Source organism: Brugia malayi (genome assembly GCF_000002995.4).
Source record: "Brugia malayi strain FR3 genome assembly, contig: Bm_v4_ChrX_scaffold_001, whole genome shotgun sequence".
Lineage (NCBI taxonomy): Eukaryota > Metazoa > Nematoda > Chromadorea > Rhabditida > Onchocercidae > Brugia > Brugia malayi.
Genome location: NW_025062479.1, coordinates 323,614 through 345,794, shown reverse-complemented (window position 1 = coordinate 345,794; position 22,181 = coordinate 323,614). Strand labels below are relative to the sequence as shown.

Genomic DNA, 22,181 nt, shown 5'->3' with positions numbered 1-22,181 from the left:
GAGGCTTTGTGATCAAAAATCAGCATTATAAGCGTGGTTTTTGCTCTTTAATTTCATCCCTTTTCAGCATTTTCCTTTCTTTTTTTTCGGGAACTTCCAATGAAGATTTGCCGTGATTTTTCATAGGGGGGGAGAAGGGGGGAAGGGAGGAGGGGAGTATACCTTCTCCAATTGTACCTGGGATGTATTTGGGAAAGTGTAGACATATGAGATTGAAAAACTATGTGGTGTTTGATCAGACATTTTTAAAAGTATTTAAAGATTAAATGCATCGACCTAAAAGTAGCAAACAGAAACGAAGTCCGTGATTCTAGTTGGAGTGGCATCCTGAATAACTGATTTCTAAGGATTTTTCGTTGGACCATATGAATAATTGCTACCGGTCTAACTTATATGTTATTTACGAGTGCCGTCCGATAATAACGAAACAGTAAGCCATCTGTCTGGGTTGAGATATCGTTCATTCATAATGCGGCCATATCCAAGCAACAGCCAAATGGGACCAGGGATTTGTTGGGGGATTTAAATTGGTTTGGAAATTTTAGAATGATCTCGTTGCTGTAAAATTTGGGGGATAGATATGTTGGAAGTTATCAATGCTTCTATGATTGTTCCTTTAATTCAATTCAATTTTTATCCACAAACTTAACTGGAGATTTCTGGTTAAGGTTTTTGTATCATTGTGCCGTGCTATTTTCTTGGATTTCCATGTTATTAGTTTTAAATATATGTATATATTTATTTATATAATCCATTTATTGACCTATGTTTACATCATGATATTAGTAATTATTTAAATTAGATGGAACCCATTTTCAGTTTTTACTGTCATCATTAGGATGGGCTCAAAAAATGGTGCTTCCTCAAAAGATGACACCGTTGGCCTTGCGAAATCACTCACACTGTTCAATGGTGTTTCTATAATCGTTGGCTGTATCATTGGATCTGGGATATTCGTGTCACCGACGGGTGTCCAAGAAAGTGGGTTGTAGTCATTAATCTACTTTTTTTAGATTATTTATTTCTTCATTTCCTTGCTGATTACGTTTTCTGCTGCATTAACGGATATTTTTAATTTTAGAAGCGGGAAGTGTCGGGTTATCGTTGATTGTTTGGGTTGCTTGTGGTTTGTTCGCTGCAGTTGGTGCTTACTGTTACGCCGAACTTGGTACTCTAATTCACAAGTCGGGTGGAGATTATGCGTATATTATGGAATCATTTGGTCCCTTTCTGGCTTTCATACGTCTTTGGGTTGAAGCTATAGTAGTTAGGTGAATTTCAAGATCATATTACGCTTGTTGTCGAAAACTACTTGTATTTTATTTTCGAACCTTCCATTTTTATTTGCTATCATATCTGATTTCAGACCTTGTACTTGCACCGTTGTAGCGTTGACTTTTGCGATTTATATGCTGCGACCATTTTATCCAAATTGTGATCCACCTGCCGAACTTCCGGCATTGCTTGCAACAGTTTTACTTGGTAGGTTATTACAGAAAAGATTTTAACTGTTTTAAATTTGATTTGACGTAGTTGCTTGAGAGAGGAATAGGAACAAACTAATTCACTAATATTTTGGGAACTTTTTTAAGTGAACTAACATTGTTGTTTTAATTAATTTTTATGTTTGTTACAGTAATTCTGACAGCAATAAATTGCATGTCAATACGATTAGCAACTTTCGTTCAGGATTTTTTCACTGTTGCAAAACTGTTTGCACTGTGTTTGATTATTGGCACTGGTGCAGTGCTGCTAATATCAGGTTTTCTTTTCCTCTGTCATGTTTGTTGTGTTTTTTTTTTTTCTCTTTTTGTGATAATATATGGTTTATGGTTTATTTGTAGTCGTGCGTATTAATATTAGTTTACATTCCATTTTATGGACACCCACTTACAGGAAAACCACAGTACAGAGAGTCGTTTGAAAATATATTCGAAAATACGACGCCTGACGTTGGGACTGCATCGCTGGCGTTTTATTCCGGTCTTTTTGCATATCAGGGATGGAATTATTTAAATTTCATCGTTGAGGAATTACAAAGTCCGAGGCGGTACTTTTTTTCATTAAATTTTGTAATGTAACGGCGATGTATTTGAGCTATTTTTGAATGGATAATTATATTGGTTCATTAATTACAAAATTATTTGTCCATTATGTATTTGTTATTCTTTTGCTCATCGCATCCATAGTGTTAACGTTTCTTTTGTTCAGCACGAACTATGTAGCTGGTAATGATGAACTAATGTTATGGTGTACTGAAAAGTTTTTTCAGAAATTTGCCATTGGCAATTGCAATATCATGTACTGTGTGCACGGTAATCTACACGTTAACAAATGTTGCTTTATATACGGTGATCACACCGGATGACATGTTGAGTAGTCCAGCAGTTGCTGTTGTAAGTTGTGTTTGCACTTTCTGTTTGAAGTATTTACTTATTTATTTGGAAAGTAAGCGTATGTTAGTGTATTGCAACATGAATTTTTAATAAATTAGAGTCTGTTATTATATAATCGAATTCAGACTGGAACATGTGTTTTTTATTTTAGGAATTCGCTAATAAAACGTTTGGGCCATTTGCCTTTGTAATGCCCATATTCGTTGCATGTTCGACAATTGGTTCAGCGAATGGAGTAATTTTCACTTCATCCAGGTTTTTGAACAAGGCTTTTCAAAACTTTTCATAAGACTCTTCAAAAATAAAGATTTTGATTTTTGTTTACCAAGTTTATTCTCAGGTTATTCTACGTTGGAGCACGAGAAGGACACATGCCGCTGGTTTTAACAATGATTAATAAAAATACCCGTACGCCAATTCCTGCAGTCATTTTTACGGTTTGTTATGGTTTTCGTGAACCCTAATTGTTATGAATGATTCTGAAATTGAGGTAATGGAACACTGCGAGATTTTTTCCACTATGATGCCACAAATTTCTAATCAATTTATAATGTTTACTTAATAATACTAACTTAGCATTTTTTAGCCGTATAATGAGAAGACTTAATATTTCTTCATGGCATATGAAATTATGGTATTTTTTAGGGATTGCTTTCCATAGCTTTTCTCAGTTTGTCCAACAATGTCTTTTCACTTATCAATTATATCCAAATAGTGTATTGGTTGGCTATTGCCTGTGTGATTGCAGCACTGTTTTGGTTACGAAAAAAAATGCCGGATGCTGAAAGGCCTATCAAGGTTAATATTTCGTGCGTTATTCAGGATCTTTTTTTTTTTTTTTTTTTTTTGGTTTTTCTTAGAGATTAATATCAACTTTCTATTCAGATCCTCTGACTCATGTTTTCCAGGTTAACCTATTGTTTCCGATAATTTTCTTAATTGGTTGTGTTGCTTTAGTGGTCGTTCCTATTGTTGGTTCACCGAAGGATACAGGTCCGTTCCTTTATTCAAAAGAGATGACTTTCTCATTTCTCTTGTTTTTCTGTGTTACTTTTTCGATAGATTTTTAGATATATATATATTTTTTTTTCAGCAATTGGTATCGGAATAATGCTTACTGCGATTCCTGTTTATTTAATATTTGTGGCATGGAAAAGTAAGCCAAGATGCATTGGGATAGCTTCAGGTATTTTGACATATGATTCTATCTATGTTTTATTGCTAGCCTCAAGAATAAGGTAATAGTTAGGGTTTCGACACACCAAGAAGCTTTCTGCTTCTTTTTTGTTAATTGTTTGCTAGTTGCATTGTGAATCTTTTTCTTTCAACATGATAAAGTAAATCAACTTGGTGAAATTGCAGAAATAATGACTAAATTCATCCAAAAGTTGTTTATTGTTGTGGACGATGCGAAGGAATCATGAGTGGAATTCGGCAGGCTTGTTTATTGTTATTTGATTACAAATATGTTTGAAGAATGTTAGCATTTTCCATGAGAAGTGTGCATGCATGCAGGGGACGTGAAAATGATCATGCATTCGTGGAAAATGGAACAATCTGATTAACTAAATCTGTTTTTATAATTCTTTATTGTTTTCACATTTCTTGTGTTTCGTTCATTCCTATCACCTTTTCTTTATTACTAAGGATCTTGCACAGCAGAAGTATTATATAAATTTCGTACAACTTTTTTGAAAGAATACACAACGTTAAACGTTTATGTTAGTGATTTATTCTTTTAACTAAAATACATTATTGCTTTGTAAAACACATCATTGCTTTGTATTCTCTTAAATTATTGCGCTTTCTTCGGTTGCCACGTATTACAGGGATGATGTCCATTATTAATTCCTATAACTTTTCTTTTGAAATTATGGAATGATTTCCACTTTACTTACGTCACTCTGGGTTGTCAGTTAGTCATTTTCGCTGATTCGTTTGTTATCGTTCATCAATATGCTCGCATGTTCGATGTGTAATAATTACGAGTCAACTGTAACCGAATTCGGTGGCAGTATTTGTTTAAATAAAAATTTATCATTTAAGCCGATATTTAGCACCTTGCAGAGTAAACAGTAAGTAAGCTAAATTCGTTTGGTTGTCTCAACCATAACTTTCTAATGTTAATAATCCAACTTCGTGGGTTCTTCGAATATTTTACCTACTCCTGAAAATATCTTATCCACCGTAAGCCTGAAAATATACACTTGAACCACAATTTCAAAATCTGCGTTTTACTTACCAACTACCCCACTCTCTTCAATTTGTGTTTATAAAATTTCCTTCTAACTCTGTCCTAGAAAGAAAGAAATTCTTCTTGAGGGAAACATTTTGAAGCAATTTCGTCATATCTCCTTACATTTTTGCATTACCGATATCAAAATTAGTTTATTTGTTAGTGACACTTTATTAAACATTTTATTAAAATATTAAATTAAAATATTTTTGGCGGCTTTTATCCTCCATTACGGATAAATTTTAGAGTTCTGTAATGAGTTCCTAAATGTGTTACGAAGTGTAACATCATCGCCATACTTAATTCGAAATAGTATCATTTCACAGCGAGATAAAAGCGTGCAAACTTTATGGAATCGAATTCACCTATAGCTTCAAACTATGCCTCGATAGCAGAACAAGCAAGCCTCTCATTTACCAGAAAATCACCTGTACTCAGCAAGAAAACCTAACACCACTGTTGTTACTCCCAATTTCTTGTCACTGATCAAAGTAGCTTGTTCTCCCAGATTTCGTGGTGTGGCATGCTTTTTTGTTTTTTGTCGAATGATACAAATTGGCACAATACGCGCCGTAATTCATAAATGATCAACAATTAACAATTTCTTAGCAACGAACAACTAACTCTCACCGGTGATACTACTTCACGATTCATTTCGCCATTGTATACCAACACATTACCTTTAAAGATGCTCAATTAGCTTAAGCAATACACATAATCTGTAAACACACTCCGAAAGATAATTAAGTTACAGGTGATATCCTTAAGATGATACAATATGAAACAAATCGTCATTGTATTGGCTGAATACTGTTCAAGTATTTCCAATAAAATGAGTGACGAAGAGATAAACGGGACTGACGATGGAAGCTAGATACTTTGTGGAACGCATTAAGAAATAATCGACTTACTTTGATAGGTATGATTCAATTATAAATATAAAGAAATCACATCTGCTAGCTAGTTAGCATAAGATGATAAAACGCTATCAACGGATGAGCTACCAAATCTATTTTATTGAAAAATGATTGTAAGTGGAATATTAAAGTCACACAATCCATTAAAATCCAAAAATAAGCAGGAAAAAAAAGTGAAACTTTAAACAACTGCAGGAAAACAGTAACAGTTAGCAGCAATCTTTTCTAAAATACCAATCAGAAAAAATTAAAAACATAACTACGATCAGCTCATAATGTCTCTCACTAACCTAAAAGTTCACTTTCCGCTTTCTTTAATTTTCCAATCAATATAAGTTAAACTTTCTTCAGCAACAGCATGAATAAAACTATGAAAAATGACAACATTACAAAGTAACAAAATAGATCGTATGGAAATAATTCAACAACTTTTTTTTTACAATGAACAATAACAACATATAGATGTTTTGTTATGCAAAAAATAGTTCTTGAAACTGTGCTATTTCTTTTTTTTTTTTTTTTATTTTAATTGAAAAATGAATTAGTGAGCATTGTACAGTGGGCAACATGTCCAAATTAATGAGAGAATTAAAAATTAAAACCAACCATAGTTGATGGAAAAATCAAAGAAAAGAATTCCTGAAGTAGCGGACGTCTAAAGTATTAATTTTCTTTAAAATTTAATTATAACGGAATAAATTTTCTGTAGTAGTAAATACTTCAATGGAATCTCTTTTGGAAACACCAAATAAAAGTTATCCCTAATTCAAACCTATTCAAATTCCGCTAAAAGCATCCCGGTGAGTAATACTTAATAATATGTGAAGAATTTGAAAAGGAGTATAATCCAAAATGATCACTAGATTCTTCAGTTGCGCTTGGAATCCAGCTTGGGCTGCTGCTAATCGAAAGCAAAATTTTCTCATTTTTGTTTAGCATATCTGCATCCGTCTCAGCAGAGTGCTTCTTACGCCATCTAAATTGTAATGTTATTATAATACATGTCATATAAATTGTAACAAATGTCATCATTTAACATCAAAACTAGTGCCTTCCATGCAGAAAATATTAAGGTAAACAAATGTATATCAAATCAACGAATTTAGAAAACCTATACAACTCCAGAAAACTGCTATCCCTAAATAACGGTCATTAAAGCTCTTCATTATACAAAACAAAATAATAGAAAATAAAGTAACCTACTTTTCGCGGACAGTAAGAACCAAGTATTCGATAACACCTGTTTCATACAAATAGGCGCATAAAATATAATTTAGAGCAACAACAAGTACGAAAATTCGATAGCCAGGCTCCGGAAGTGGATCATATTGCATATGTTTGGCCACAAAATATGGAGGATTAATTGTAAGCCATACGCAGATAGAAATTAATATTACTGAAACAAAAACGTCAATTCTTGTACCAAAATATCTCTTTAAGCAGTTTAATATATGTCATTCTTGTGACAAATATGAGTAATGAACGAAATAATGCTGCACTAACCAAGGCAGGCACAAATAGGAGTGTTACTGAAAATCGTTTTACGATATGGAGGCCCTCTGCTATAAATAACTGCCAAAGTTAAATATTGGAAAGAGGACAAACAAAACACTGCAGTTCCCTGCAAATCAAATTATAGCCATTGTTTCATTTGAATCATAATCTTTCCAAAAATCTAATAATTACGTTATTTTATCAAAAGTAAACAAATATAAGATCAGATAAAAATTATAATAAGAATATATTTTCTCCTACAAATAGTACACAGTTACCTGCATACTTCTTTTATCCTCAAGAGAAATCCCAAATGGAATAGAATAAGGCACAAACCATGGCTGCACTGCAGTATATATAAAAATAGACAACTGAAATGAATTACTAATCAGAGATCAGTCAAATGAATTCTGTTTTTCATTTCAATGAATTTTAAACATAGCTGATGTGGTGCGCTAGCAAATTGCGCCATAAAATAAATAACAAACTTAGCTCTTTGAACTTTCATATTATACATTTACAATGAAAAAACTAACCTGAAAAACAAAAACAATCAAGAGCTGCCCCACAACTGAAATCAGTGATCCAAAAGAAAGTAATTTCGTCGGTGGGGGAGAAATTGCAAGCTTTTGACATGGTGGAGTATATCCGAAACATGCAGCCACTGTTGTTACCAAGAATAAATCGATGAAAAGAAACTGAAATTTTAAACATTAACTAACTGCATACACCTGGGCAAATCAAACAGCATTAACTAAACTCAACAATTGTAAATGGGTATAAATTAGCAATGTAAAGAAATAACCTGAAAATCTGTAAGATTTGTAGCAAGCCAATAAAGCAAAATCACAGAAATAAACTGAGTTAATGAACAGCTTGCCATATATTTAAAAATTCCAAACGAAGTTACCAAAGCTGCTCGACCTAAAAGAAAAAAAAAAAAAAAATCACGAACATTTTACTACCGAGTTATATATACTAATATTTCTGAATGAAGATGCCATTTAACTGTAACACTTTTACCTTCACGGATAATCATTGGAACGCAACGAATATCAGGTACACGTGAAGTGAATGGAGCTGCAATTGAAGCTTCTGCTTCCGACAACGATATACCAGCGTGAGCTGCCTGAAAGCCTTTTATTAGTGATACAAAATATTTTCCTTCCTTTCTGCACAATAAAAAAAACTCATCTTACAAATCTAACCTTAAAATTAAAAAACTCTATGGATGATCAGAAGACGTAAATGATGCCATATAAATCAAATGCAAATACTTTTAAAGCAGCACAGTCATTGGCGCCATCACCACACATTGCCACGGTATATTCAACTTCTTGAAGTTTGTTTACTAACATCTGTTTTTGTTCAGGTGACATTCGTGCAAAAACATCACAAACAGTCACAAATTTGAGCAGTAATTCAGGGTATTCACGAGAAATAACTTCGAATGTTGGGCCTATAAAGCGTCTTCTAATTGTTGAACATCCGAACTATCAATTGATACTTTAAATTGCATCAAAAATGTGAATTTTTAAAAGAGGTCTAACCAGATACTGAAAGCTGATAGGTAGGATCTATAAAACTCCTCGATTCCATGTCATAAACTGATGATGAATCATCCAGAAGATCTTCCGATGATGAAGCAGCCTGGAGGAAATTGACATCAGCTGAACAAAACGAAAATCATTTACCACATGTTTTCAGTGAAAAAAGTGGCAACCATAAGCAGAAAATGGAGCAGATTGCATTCAACTTAAAGCTGATTTTTATTTAAATCTGAAACATTATGAAATTACCGTCAATTCCAAACCTGTTTCAGCAAGAGAGGGATTCTCGAGTTTGGTGAGTCACGATTACCACATTCTACAATATAAGCTTTCTTTACAGGCTGTATAATCCCACATTCACGAGCAACACTAAGAGCTGTGAGTATGTTATCACCAGTGACCATCACAGTCCGAATGTGAGCTCTAAAATTTATATCAATGACTATCACAGTCCGAATATGAGCTCTAAAATTTATATCAGTGTTTTAATTCTAGAAATGAGTTAACTATGAAGTTCACAAACAACTTACTTATTCAGCTGCCGAATAACACTTACTGTATGCGTTTTCAATCGATTTTCCATCGTCACCAGACCTAGCAATGTCAAGTCATTTTCCACCTAAAATAATTCATTTTTTCCAAAACATTATTCTCATACAAAATTTTGAAGCACAAAACAAGAAGAAAATCAGTCTCCAAATATTTAATTAACAATAAAAACGAACTTGTTCTCTATTTACTCTTTGCGATTTAGGAAAACTGATATGCAGCTTTTTGTAGGCAACTGCAATTAATCGATATCCGTGTTGTGCATAATCATTCACGACATTCTGTAATGTTACAGAAATGACAATTAAATGAGTGACACAATCAAATATTCGCAACAACAACAAATGTCAAAAATCTCAAATTTACAAAAATTTCCAACAAAAACAAGATATTTATTAACTAGTAATTATTTCAAAATATTGTGCTTTATGCTTTCTATTTTTCTATTGTACTTAAAATAATGATTTTGGAGCAAAAAATATATCCGAAAAACAGTGAAATATTTAACACTCAAATATATGTGAAAAAAAAAAAAAAACTATGAATGAGAAAAAAATTCTGTCCTATGATTGAAATGATAAAGAATGAGGAGAGAAAAAATGACACTGCAAAATTCTGAAGTATGACAAGTACTGCTTTTGAGAAATGATTCAAACAAACGAACGCTGTAGTTGACAGGAACAGTAGACGGCTTACACAGCGAAGCTATCATTTCTGGAGCACCTTTGCAATATAAAGTCATATCGTGTGACTCATCCTCCGGATCATGCACTATGACAGACATACGTTGCAGAGATGAACTAAAAATCTCCAATTAAATGAAATTTTAAAACTCTAATAAAATTTCAATTGAACAAGAAATTTTCAAAATTATAGCACAATTTAAAGCTGAAAAAGTTTCAAAAAAAAAAAATGTAACATATCTGAAATGTAATAAAAAATGACAATAACATGAAAATTGAAGTAGTTTACAACTTTTTCTTCTTATAAAATGACATAAGCATTACCTAAAAGTAAACTGTCTCAAAATTGCAAGCTCTATTTCACGATCACAACCACATGCACCCAGAACGCTTCGCACAACCGGTGGAGCCAAAATATCAAATCGAGCAGTTTCTTCTATTCTTGAATTCATGGTTTCGTCCAGTGTCCAAGTAGTGTTTTTGAAGAGAATCAAGTCAAGTGGATCACCACAGAGAAGACCGTTTATGCTATAATCTATCAAATATTGAAAACAAATCAATTACAAGCTACTAAGAATGATTCAAATTTTTAAAATGAATTCGAATCACTGTAAGTATTGGATATAAAATATCAAATAAATTTTTGTATTTCCTACTATTACTTTTCGAAGAAAAAACACAGAACTAACCACGTCACACTGTGGCACGTAGATACTGCTTCGACAAGTTTGCGGTAATTCCACATCTCTTTGACATTCAATGACGGAAACTCATGTCGAAATATTGGCTCCTTATCGTTACTGTGAATAACGGGACAAACAGAATGAAAATCCAAACCATCCTCAGTTAAAGTTCCCGTTTTGTCGAAACAAACCTATGTTTTGAAAGTGAAATGTAAACAAACATTTCATACTTATTACAAACATTTCATACTTATTAGATATTTATTGTACGATGAAAACATAATTAAACCCGGAACTTACGACATTGATCGCGCCACAAGTATTAATAGTTGAAGGAGAAATACAATAAATATCTTTTCGAATCAGACGCATATGTGATGCCAATATTCCAACACTCATCGCAGCTAAAATTCAAATGTACCAGTGTAATTACGCTCTTCAAATATTATTTTTAAATATCACCACTTTTGATTCTTCAAGTAAAGAATCACTACCACTGATAGCAATAATAGTTATTTAGTGAAGTTACAAATAATTTCCAATACCTTCTTCATATGAATAACGTTAAACAGTAGCGCTAACCAGGTAAAGCAGGAGGTACAACTACAGTGATAATATCCAGTGCACGTACGATAACTTCTCTCACACTTGCACCACGAAAGATCATAGTTATAATAGTATATGAGAAACCACAAAAGGCAATACATCCAAGAAAACCAATAAATTTAAAAAGATCCCTTGTAAAACGCAAGTCTACAGGCTTTGGATACATTATTGAACGTACCAGTTGACCTTTCAGCGTTGTATAAGCAGTTCGAAGAACAACTGCCTGCAATAAATAATATGATTGTAAAAGAAATACATTATGTACAGCTTGATATATAAAGGTATAATTTTCGTAATCGTATTTTCATTAGTAGTAAGCAGTTCCATCCACTTCTGAATACCTTTACACTTTTCCCCGCATAGTAACGTGTCTGAAGTACTTGTGTACCACAAAATAATGTATGTCTGGAATGTTTGTCCAACGAGAAAATTGACGATTCATCATCAGTATCAGGTAAAGCAGCCTAAAAAAAAAAAAAAAAAAAAAAAGATTTAAATATATAGTTAGGTTAAAAGAATGACCATAAACGAACATAGAAGATAATCACCTTAGTTACAGGAACTGATTCACCCGTCAACATTGATTCATTTACGATTACCGTACCATTAATTAGTACGGCATCACACTGCATATTACATCCGTTAGGAGGAATTAGAATAACGTCCCCAGGTACTAACTGCAATCACGTCATTGAATAGGGATAATTAGTAAGTACATACAAAGTTAATAAACTGTTAAAATGTATACAATGTATTGTTGTGAAAACTAACAAGTAAAATCAAAAACCACAACTTACTTCCTCGCTACTTATTTTTATTGGATTTTCACCATTTCTAAGCACCTGCACGAATGCCGAAGAATGAACCATACTTCGTAACTTCCTTTCTTGTTTTCTCGTCTGATACAAATCCATCGCTATAGAAAACAAAGACATGGCAACAATAACGCTAGCATATATTTCATAATGATCCGAAAACCAAATCGCAACGCTATAAAAATTCTTTTTAGTATTAGCATAACAGAAATTTCAATATCAAATATCATTGGAAATTTTTAAGTAAATTCATGTTTAAATAAATTTTAAGCGATAATTCAAATAAAATGTGCACCTGAACAACTGGAATATGTAGAATGGAGATACAACTTCACGGAATAGAAGGACATGCAATGGTTTGAGGTTTATATCAATTAAATTTTTTCCATAAACTGCCAAACGTTTAGCAACATCAACGCTACTTAGGCCTTTTTCTCCCATAATATGGAAATGGTGAAAATCAATCTAAAACCCCAGTGAGGTAAAAGATACATTTACGACATTGAAGCAAAATTTAAGGGAATTTCTAAATCAGCTCGGTTTCGTGTTAGGCACCAAAAAAATTGGACAACTCCCAAGATCTCAGAGAAGAGGTAGAGAAAGTTTTGAAAAAAAAAAAAGCAAATACATGAAGCGAATAAAGAGAAAACAGGTTAAAATGGGATGACTCACAAATTGAATAAAATAACTGAATCCTACATAATATAACTGAATAAAATAAACTTACATCAACATCTAGTGAATCAATTGAAATAAATCGATCTTCATCAGCATACCAAAGATGGGTAAGTTTTTTAAAAGTGAAATATCTCAACGTGCTTACATCAGTCATTTGAAAACCAGTTATAGGAAAACCCATTTGCATAACACTATCACTTATCATACAAAGTACCGGGCGAAAGGCAACATCCATATGTGCATCCCTTAAATTACTATTAAAGTAAATTCATTAGCACTTTGCTCTGTGTAAATAACTAACTACCAAACTAAACACTCCAACTATTACCTTCTATCATACGCATTTAAAAAATTAGCAGAGCAAACTTCTTCCATTATATACTTCCTTCTGATTATATGTAGCATAACAATACATTCATTAAAATTTTGGTAGAAATGATGATCAAATAACTGACCGAATTAAAAGGCAGTCTGCTGTACTAAGAGAACATTCTGAAGCGGTACATTTCACCCACCATTTTGGGTACCAATACAATAATAAACGAAATGTGCCCAAAGTAAGCACCGTGACTATCCATGTTAATACCTATAAATATTACATTAGGAAGAAAAACATTTCGCATAAAATAACCGCTTGACCTTTGCATATGCCCTCGTAGGCTAATTCAGTGCATTTATCTCCCTTAAACTTTGATCATTAAACACAAACTGACGTGGCTAACGTACCATTTTTATCCTATTTGTTTTATATCCCCACAAATACAAATTTTCATCATCAACGGTGATATGAGCACTGTGAGTTGCTTGCGTGGACATTCTATTGAATGTATCCTTTCGCCCGGTTCGCCCTAGAATCAATCACTTGTATCAACAAATATCAAAATTCTTTTCTTTTTTTTTTCCTCGTACTATAAATCATCACGATATCAAATAGCTCATCTCTTGATTAGATATCATACCTCATTGAAAAGTACAGAAGAACGAAGAACAAACGATGTGAGAATTGTAAAGCAACACTTTGCACATTACGTAGAATAACTCAAACATAGGCTTTAAATTAACAACGCTGGAGAATAACATACTTGAATATCGTATTCCCTGAATTGCTACTGGATTTGCGTAACGCTTTGTTAAGCAGTTATTACACGTACTGTAATTACCATGCAGCAGTGGTACCCGTTATGTGTCACCTTCCAGTGAATGTCACCCCACTTTACAGTGAACTAGAAACAATTTCTGTATAAAAGGGAAGCAAAAGCAAAAGCAGAGTAGAGCGTTGTGCCAAATGTACCGACAACCTAACGATTTATTTTTATCGGAAACTAACTTCAATGCCTTTCTTCCTTTCACTTTTAGCAGTAGTATGTGGTACATCAAACTAACCATTTCCTTTTCTTACTATCTGAATGGAAACTGATTACAAATATTCAGTCTACAAGGAGGAGGAGGAAAGAGATGAATGTTTAGAGTACACAATTACATTACCAAACGACACTAAAATGGCAGCACAGCACAATTTATGAGTTTATGACAGTTGTGCTGAATTTTTCCCTCTTTTCTTTTCTTCTTAGCTATCATCACAAAAACAGCAAAAGACCGCAAAAATCTCGGCTCATTCGGTGCTGCAACTTTTAATACTATCAGTTTAAGTTCTAAAGTGACTGTCAACTTTTTCTGCACTCATCTTCTACAACATTTTGGTCTGTCTGTCCACGCTTCCGATTTCTATTATCATTATGAATTAAAAAGGTATAAATACTCTTGACTACCCCTAATCTTCCAATCCTTCATTTCCTTACACATAACCATCAATCATCTGCGAATGATGAAGCTTACCCACGTAGGGTTTGCTAGGAAAGGTAGTGAGAGCAGGGCAAGACCTGTACTGCCCCCCCCCCCCCCCCCCCTTTTTGTTAGTGGGAGTTGGATAAACTAGCGTAAGGCTATCTGCCCTGGTTAGCCATTTGCGAGAGTATACACGAAATGCCACTTCAATAATCTATAAACCACACCCAGTCTCGGAAATTCCCATTGCATCGTATTGATGCCCCGTCTCAATCAACCGACGTGGCACAAAGGTTAATCTGCTTGAAGCAAATTTGTAAACTATATCCTATTCTTACTTTGACTGTTATTCAATCTTTGGTACAACTGCAAGTCATAAATAAATGCTTTGAAGAGAAATTGTTTCATTCCCTATTAGATGCAACTTATCATATCATCTTAACAGATGAGTTTGTCATACAAAAAGTTTGCTAAAATGTAATTCAAATTGTTTCCTTCTGGGAAGCAAATGTTGGAAAGAAAAAAGCATAAAAATAGAGAAGGAATGAGAGTAAAAATGATTGCAAATGGAAATGGGTCAGTCATTAGCAGTCTTTGGGGATGAAATGATGGCCATTAGGAAAGCATTCACTGTTAAGGATGTGACCACCTCGCGAAGCTGGATGACCTCTGCACAGAAAAAACAAACACAAATCTGACCTTTCAATTCATATACCTTATGTACATAGGCGATGCTGTAACATGTAATATTCATTTAAAAGTTGATTGCATTCCATCATTCATATAATGAAGTAGATAGTTCTCGTGACAGAAGTCTGAGGTAGTCAGTCATATGTGCAAGTGTCGATAAGACTTGGCTGCTTGCACTTTCCATCTAAACATAGTACTTCTTTCACTTTGATACATTAGCATGGCATAAGATAGTGGACATGAAGGGATTATATTTTGAGAGTTCTCAATCCCTTCAGTTATTCTTTAATTAAATGCAAAGCTATCTATTGGTCACTCCGAAATCTACAAATGTTGTATTTTGATAATGAAAAAAGGTAACAGACCTCCTCGAGAAATAGAAGTGCAACTACTGCATTTGGGGATTAATTTCATGAATGACAATTAATTTAGACAGGATATGAAACTTCTACACCGTGGCCTCTTAACGAGGTTTTTAAATATTTTTTAAACCATTTTGAAAACCAACTACCTGATAAATGTAAAAATTTCACGAAAACAAGCGATATCAATCACTTAGTGAAAAGGATCTTTACTGGATCAGTTTTCATGAAAAATTTCTGTGCGAATCACATTTATTCATTTCGTCAGTGCCAAATTTGGTCCATGCCAGATAAGACCTTTTGCAGTGTTTCGTAAAATTGCAAATGTTTTTGGAAATCATAATTTCTCACATTGTATCTCAGCAATCAGTAAAATTAAATCAGCCATTCTTAATATATTTACACCTTTATTCCAATAAATGTTTATTGCCCGCTTCTGCTGTTTAATATTTTTGTTAATAGTGAGTAATGGGAGAAATAAATTCGTTGAAAGTTGAAAGTTTTACAATCATTAAAAATACGGACCAGTTGCAAATTGTAAACATTTATTACGGGCATTCACATTCTCAAGGAAATCTCAGCACCCGCTACAGTCAGCAGGATATCGTACAATACCGAAAGAAAGGTCCTTTGCATTTAGCGTTGTCGGTTGCCAAACAATCGCGGGACTCAAAACCAATAATTTCATGGTTTTTACATGGATGACCACCGGCAAACTGCTGAAATCAGTACATTGCAATAATTAATAATTAAATAATAATAATAATAATAGTAATAGCAATAATAAAATAATTGCAATGTTTCCAAATAATAACAGTAATAATGATAATAATCAAGTAATACTAATATATTGTATAATATATACATGCAATATTATATAGACAAATAGCATCTTTTTCATGACTCTCTTTTGTATAAAATATAGTGTGAGGCTTGCTTTTTTATTTTATCGATGAAAAAGAAAGGATGATATTTTTAACGATCCATTCAAGGTGGATGTGATGGTCTAATCTAACAAATTTTCGTACCTAACAAAGATCGGATTTTAAGATTGTAAAGTATTAGTTGTATATGTGGAAGCGATCTTCAGCAATTTTAAATTTCGGACAAAAAAAAAAAAAGAAAAATCAGTTAACAAATATTATAAAAGCTAATTGCAAAACTTTTGGATAATTATTAATTATGTTTGTTCGAAATGTTGCTGATTACGAATGGAAACTTAACCTAAGAGCGAGTTTAATAGACTATCTTCAAAACTGAAGTCAATTTTCTTATAACTTTCCTTTTAAGTCTCCAAAAAGAAATCATTTCTTAGAAACAAGTGCGACGCACTTCGAGATAAGGAATGTAAAGGATTTCAGAAGTTGAAATGAACTAAAATAGTCTATTCCTTTCAATTAATAATTCTTTTTAATGATATTGTGTGTTAAAGGTATATGTTAAGAGTTCTGGTTAATGCTTAAATAAGAGGATGTTATTTAAAATCACAAAAGTGATTTACCTGGCAAACGCCTCGCCAAGGTGACCAAACTTTTTCGTCCGTTTTTTCCTTGAATTCTTTCTCAGAATGTGACTGCTGCTGTAACTGTGAAGAAATGCCATGTAGTATAGCAGTTCTAAGATCGGTTTTATTTGCTATATTTAGCCTTTCAGGTAGTACTGACGTCAGTAATCCTTCCCTGTTGATTGTTGTTTGCAGTCCATGGTCGTCCGGAACTGCTTCTATGTACATGTTTCAATTAAATTGATTAACTTGATTGATTTATTTTTTGATTTCATTGAACAAAAATTGATTATTTGTTCATTTATTCATTTACTCTACAACTGTTACATCTTATATGAGATAAAAAAACTTAATTTCAGTTACATATCTGCAAAACACTGCAAAGACATATAATACCTTTCAATTTAACCTCTTCTTTTATTGTTATAGGACATTTCTTGACTTCCATTAATGCTCCAACACATTTTTGTAAATTGTAACATTTCCTTCGTCTTATGCTTCTTTCACCAGGTCTTCTACATGGTGACCAGTTGTTCCACTGAGAGAAGTGATCCTCCTGCAAGTAAATCAGTACAGAAATTTTTTCGGAGTTTTCTTGTACCAAAAGGGGAAATGTGCTTCTGGAGAATGTGAACTTTCTCATTTGTACAAGCTTCCAATAAAATCCTTCGTGGCTCAGGTATGTCGCAACTGAAAGAAATAGCCTGCACTTATACTGCAAAAGAAGGAGCATTCAGTCCGAGAATTGTTCAGAGACATTTCAAAACGAATTCTCTTGTTCAGACTATCTGAGAAAAATGTTCAAAGCAAAATACGCTCAATCAATAAGCGTACGCACATCTTCGAATCCGCTCAATGTTATAATTTTCAATCGGTTCATTGGTTTTTGCATTTTAGCTTTTTCATGAAATACCACTACCACTGAATTAGTCCTCTCTGTATGCTGCTTTTTAACCTAAAATGGTGGTGGCCTAACCTAAAAGTTGTGCAGTTTGATTAGAATCTATGTGCGAACAGGCAGCTCATTTTCTAAAACATTATAAAATGTGTCAAATGGTTGTAATGAAATAAAATTATGACCTCTAATTGTTACTCTGACTCGTGAAAATATTGGATGAGTAATTAAGCTGAAAAATTTCACTTGAAAGACATAAAATTGAAAAGTGGCTAAAAGAACCTCTAAGGGTAAATTTTTTTCCAAGTGTTTTTCTTCATTTTCTTCCGATGTGAATTCTTTTTTTATTTGCTGAAACATAATTGTTTAAAATTTTGAGATAATTTTTAAATGGAAATAAATTTATAAAATTCAGTATTATTAAAATTGTGATTGTCTAGACTGCTGTCTTAGTCGATAATGCCATTCCAGCGAAAAATTTAGACAGTAACCACGGATCCATTTTCAAGCCTTCCATACTTTATGAAAGTTACTGAAAGCATTAGAACTTATGATAGGTTTCCCTGTGCACTGCGTTAAATTGATATAGTTATATGTGATATCAAGCATTCGGTTATACAACCACGGTAGTAGTAATAGTTTTTCGAAAGGTCACCGGTGATTTTTGTGAATTGACCTGTAACTTTGTTTGTCTCAGTGATTTGGGAGGTTTACTGAAGCTGACGGTACCGCTATCAGTTCTCAGTTTTTTCAAATTACGCGCCAGTATTTTCGACATTCCTTTGATGGTACTTGCTGTTGTTGCCTCTTCGACTGCGGAAACATTTCCGAAATTTGTCCTGATTGCGTCGTCACTTTGCTCTTCGTTACTCTCACTATAAACGTCATTATTCAAGTCCTTTCGTTGCTTCAACGGATTTTCTTCCTTAACGTCTTCGATATGGTCGTCTACTGCGATAGGCGATAATTTTGCAGCTAAAAAGGAAGATGAGATGAAGGCTTATGTGATGATAATGTTTTAAAAATATGTTAACCGAATAAATTTTATAATGTAACTATGTCTAAATAATGAAAGTATTTCATATTGTAGGAATATCTTGTAATAATTTAAATCAATTCATAACATGCAAATTTGTACCATAAAAATTGTAGCATTTCGAATATTTCTTAGCCAAGTGATTCATCATTTAAATGTAAATGAATATTTTGATGTTTTAATGTATTTGAATCATTAATTTAATTCTCATCTTTGTTTCAAGCTTATGTTCATTGAAATCAATTCCGGCTTGATAACTTACATAGCCCTTTTTTTTGACACAAATTTCTCATTTCCGACAAGATTATAACAGCATGATGTAAATATAAATATAAGGAATTAGAACCATCCACAAGTCACTTCCTGGGCTTATTTACTTGATCACGTCCTACTAACAATCGTTTGGATTCATCCTACCCATTGCTGCAATCTCAATCCCCCCTTCCCCTCCCCAAAGAAAAAAAAAAAAAAAAAAAAAACGTTTGTCAAACTACAATCTGAATTAACTTCATCTCAAAAAAAGTGCATTCTGTAGATCTATTCTAAATGTCCCCCGATAATTGTGTTATGACATCACTCAATAAAACCTTTAACCGAACAATAATTCATCCCTCGCAAACAACACAAAATACTTCCATGTCGGGAGAGTATCACAGTGTTCAAATTAAAATGATTGCTTAGAACCAGACTGCATTTATGTAATCCGAAAAGGTATATGAGAATGTTCAGAATGCCCATAACCTGCTATTGCTGAGTTTTCCAATTGTTTTTGTCGTGCTAATATTGCTGGACAGCCATTCTGTATGTAAATAACCTTATCATTTTCTTCTCGGGCAAATGATGCTGGTTGAGTCATGGCTGATTCGGTGTTCGTTATGCATTCACCTTCCGCGTAGAAGTACATTGCCGACTGAAACATTAGCAGCAGGCACATGAAATTATGAGAGATATACCCAGTATCATTTTAGAAACGTCGTCATCTCACCTATGCATTCATTGGGTCACTTCATTCAGCTGAAGTGTTGTTCTACCATCGATTGACACAGACAAAAAAAGATTTCTTCTCAGTGCGAGGGAAATGCACTCAGATTTTCGGTATTTTTTGAGGATATGCAATGTGTGAACGACAACATACTCTGCACTGGAAATGTTCGGTGAGGCACTGTTGAATACATTCTTGAACGGATCTTGCGAGCGAAACATTTCTTGCATATCCAATGATGACCGACTGATCAATCTTCAGGAACCGACTGTCTGCACACTCGATCGGTGCATCTTCTGTAATCTTTTCTTATCATCTTAAATTTTATTCCTTTTTTTTTTTTTGCTTATTTCCATTTCACTAATATAAGATCGCTTTCATTTTTGTTGAAGTATTGCGGCAGATGCCTTTCAGTACAGAAAGAGCTGTTTATAATAAATGAAAAAGGGACAAGTTTACTGAATCAGTTCATTTTTCTAAATTTTCTAACAGTTTTATTTTCAAATGACTCAGATATTTCTATTAATTATTAAATTTGATGATATTCTTTATAGATAGTTATAGCCTAAATTTCACTGCCATCCAAGGAAACTGAAAGTAATTTTTGAGCACATATTCAAAAATTTGAACTTATTTGAATTTTGAAATCGGTTACAATAATTGTCTCATATTACGGCCAACACTCATTACACACTAGTCGCTCATATTTTAACTTCTTCCAACGGACGTTTAGCTGAACAAAATTTTGGGAAATTTCATTAACGTAAATAGCTTTTCCGGATGAAGAGAAATTGATTTTTGTTAAACAAATGATGTTCAGGAAATTGGATTAATTGGTTACTTAGGCAAAATTTCTCGAAGAGTCGTTGTCCTGGAACAGTTTCAATTTTTAAGTCACCTTCCGGATAACTTTTGGATCGAAAAATAGTGCATGCAAAGGTTGTCTGGTCATAAACTACCGATGCACAAAATATTGTTCGGCCATCACTATCCTGAAATGACCACTTATGAATACTGTAAATAATTTGTTGTTCATAATATTGAGGAAAGAGTTTGATTTTTAGAAAATATTTTATTACAAATGTTTTTGAATAAAAAAGCGAAATATTGGAGAAAGAAGTAATACAAAAATCCCGAATGACAACCGGTAATAGAGTACGGGATCTCGAAAGCAAGAGTTGTTTTGGAGCAGGCTGTTGACATTCAAATAGGACAAGGAATAGTGTGATAGATGAGAGGGTAGCAGAGATTATAACATCGACGAGACAGAGCGAGAACAACAGCAAAGACGACCGCAAAATATATTGCAGAATGTGAAAAAGATGAAAAAGGTTGCTGCAGTCAAAGTGTTTCCAGTACAAGGGAGGAGACAGAAGGAAGGGCAGAGAAGGAGGAGGACGAGTGTAATGTTTCGATATTTTCGTATTTGAAGGAGAGGCGGGATGAATTCTTGTATGAATAATTCATCGAAGAGTGCTCGTGCGGGGTTACAAAAGGAAACGAAGTATTGATTGCATGCATAGTTTACCATAAACTGCTTTAAAGTAGCTGAGGAACGCGGGGGACGGGTACTCCAGTGGATTTTCTACCCATGGGAATGTGTAGCTGCTGGGGATGCTACTGACCAGTGGTCATTTCTTAAATCCACAGTAGAGTTCTCTGCATCTGATGCAGATAGATGTTAAATTGGCAGTCGAGAATACTGGAAATGCGAATATAATATTGCTGTGATAATAGTTATTTGAATGCTACTGTAATAACCGTAGTGCATATTTGGGTGAGGCAAGGGCAAATGTGGTATTGTGCGAAAACATGCAAAGGTTGTTATGTAATGTTGTGAGCTGTAAACTTGTCGTTCGCGGTTTTTTTTTTAGAAATTATCGGTCAACTGACAGAAGACATTCTTCTTTTAGAAGTCAGCTGGAGTCCTGTAGAAAATTCGTTTATTTTAAAATACGACAACTATTGATTAGGTTAATCAGCAAGGGAGGTGTCTGTACAGGTGACAAGACTGAGTCGCACATAATGATGTTGTTATTTAAGTGTCCAAAAGTTCTTCTCAAATATATGCAATGTTGAGTTCTAAATTTGTGTACTTGCTTTACGGAAAAACTTATTAAATATTTAAGTATTGATTGTGTGATAGTGCAATGTATATAAGTGATTTAGTTAAGTTGGAGTTATCGATGTTTTCTTTGAAAATAGGTAGTCACCCACCTATTTCATACGGTATCATTTGAACTCAAACTCATTCTGTCTGTTTCGGTTTACACCTTTCATAAGTGTTGTTATCAGGTACCTTCGTATTTCCTCTCAATCA

The 22,181-nt window shown here is 33.6% G+C and overlaps 3 protein-coding genes across 4 annotated transcripts; 1 reads left to right on the top strand and 2 right to left on the bottom strand.

Annotated features, from left to right (window-relative positions):
- Positions 1 to 839: 839 nt before the first annotated feature.
- Positions 840 to 3,820, top strand: Bm17875 (Uncharacterized protein; the record flags this gene model as incomplete). Its single annotated transcript, XM_043073115.1, has 12 exons — positions 840 to 981; positions 1,082 to 1,271; positions 1,367 to 1,482; positions 1,637 to 1,762; positions 1,897 to 2,050; positions 2,273 to 2,396; positions 2,548 to 2,651; positions 2,737 to 2,833; positions 3,042 to 3,194; positions 3,305 to 3,389; positions 3,490 to 3,582; positions 3,759 to 3,820. The coding sequence occupies 12 exons, from the start codon at positions 840 to 842 to the stop codon at positions 3,818 to 3,820; spliced, it is 1,446 nt and encodes a 481-aa protein (XP_042929049.1).
- Positions 3,821 to 6,335: 2,515 nt separating this feature from the next.
- Bm18572 (Uncharacterized protein) lies at positions 6,336 to 13,423 on the bottom strand (the record flags this gene model as incomplete). Its single annotated transcript, XM_043073114.1, has 24 exons — positions 6,336 to 6,525; positions 6,753 to 6,945; positions 7,053 to 7,170; positions 7,322 to 7,414; positions 7,580 to 7,741; positions 7,849 to 7,967; positions 8,067 to 8,172; positions 8,321 to 8,502; positions 8,594 to 8,693; positions 8,857 to 9,016; positions 9,124 to 9,212; positions 9,319 to 9,423; positions 9,807 to 9,942; positions 10,150 to 10,353; positions 10,515 to 10,699; positions 10,809 to 10,912; positions 11,091 to 11,337; positions 11,456 to 11,578; positions 11,663 to 11,791; positions 11,912 to 12,104; positions 12,225 to 12,394; positions 12,657 to 12,852; positions 13,063 to 13,193; positions 13,334 to 13,423. 24 exons carry the CDS (start codon positions 13,421 to 13,423, stop codon positions 6,336 to 6,338), a joined length of 3,525 nt encoding a protein of 1,174 aa, XP_042929048.1.
- Positions 13,424 to 16,037: 2,614 nt separating this feature from the next.
- Bm17874 (Uncharacterized protein) lies at positions 16,038 to 21,392 on the bottom strand (the record flags this gene model as incomplete). Of its 2 annotated transcripts, XM_043073112.1 has the most annotated exons (10): positions 16,038 to 16,163; positions 16,946 to 17,166; positions 17,345 to 17,504; positions 17,787 to 17,903; positions 18,126 to 18,194; positions 18,520 to 18,818; positions 19,621 to 19,789; positions 20,015 to 20,157; positions 20,703 to 20,853; positions 21,390 to 21,392. In XM_043073112.1, the coding sequence occupies 10 exons, from the start codon at positions 21,390 to 21,392 to the stop codon at positions 16,038 to 16,040; spliced, it is 1,458 nt and encodes a 485-aa protein (XP_042929046.1). The 2 variants fall into 2 exon arrangements, with proteins under 2 accessions (XP_042929046.1, XP_042929047.1); XM_043073113.1 differs by lacking the exon at positions 17,787 to 17,903.
- Positions 21,393 to 22,181: the final 789 nt, after the last annotated feature.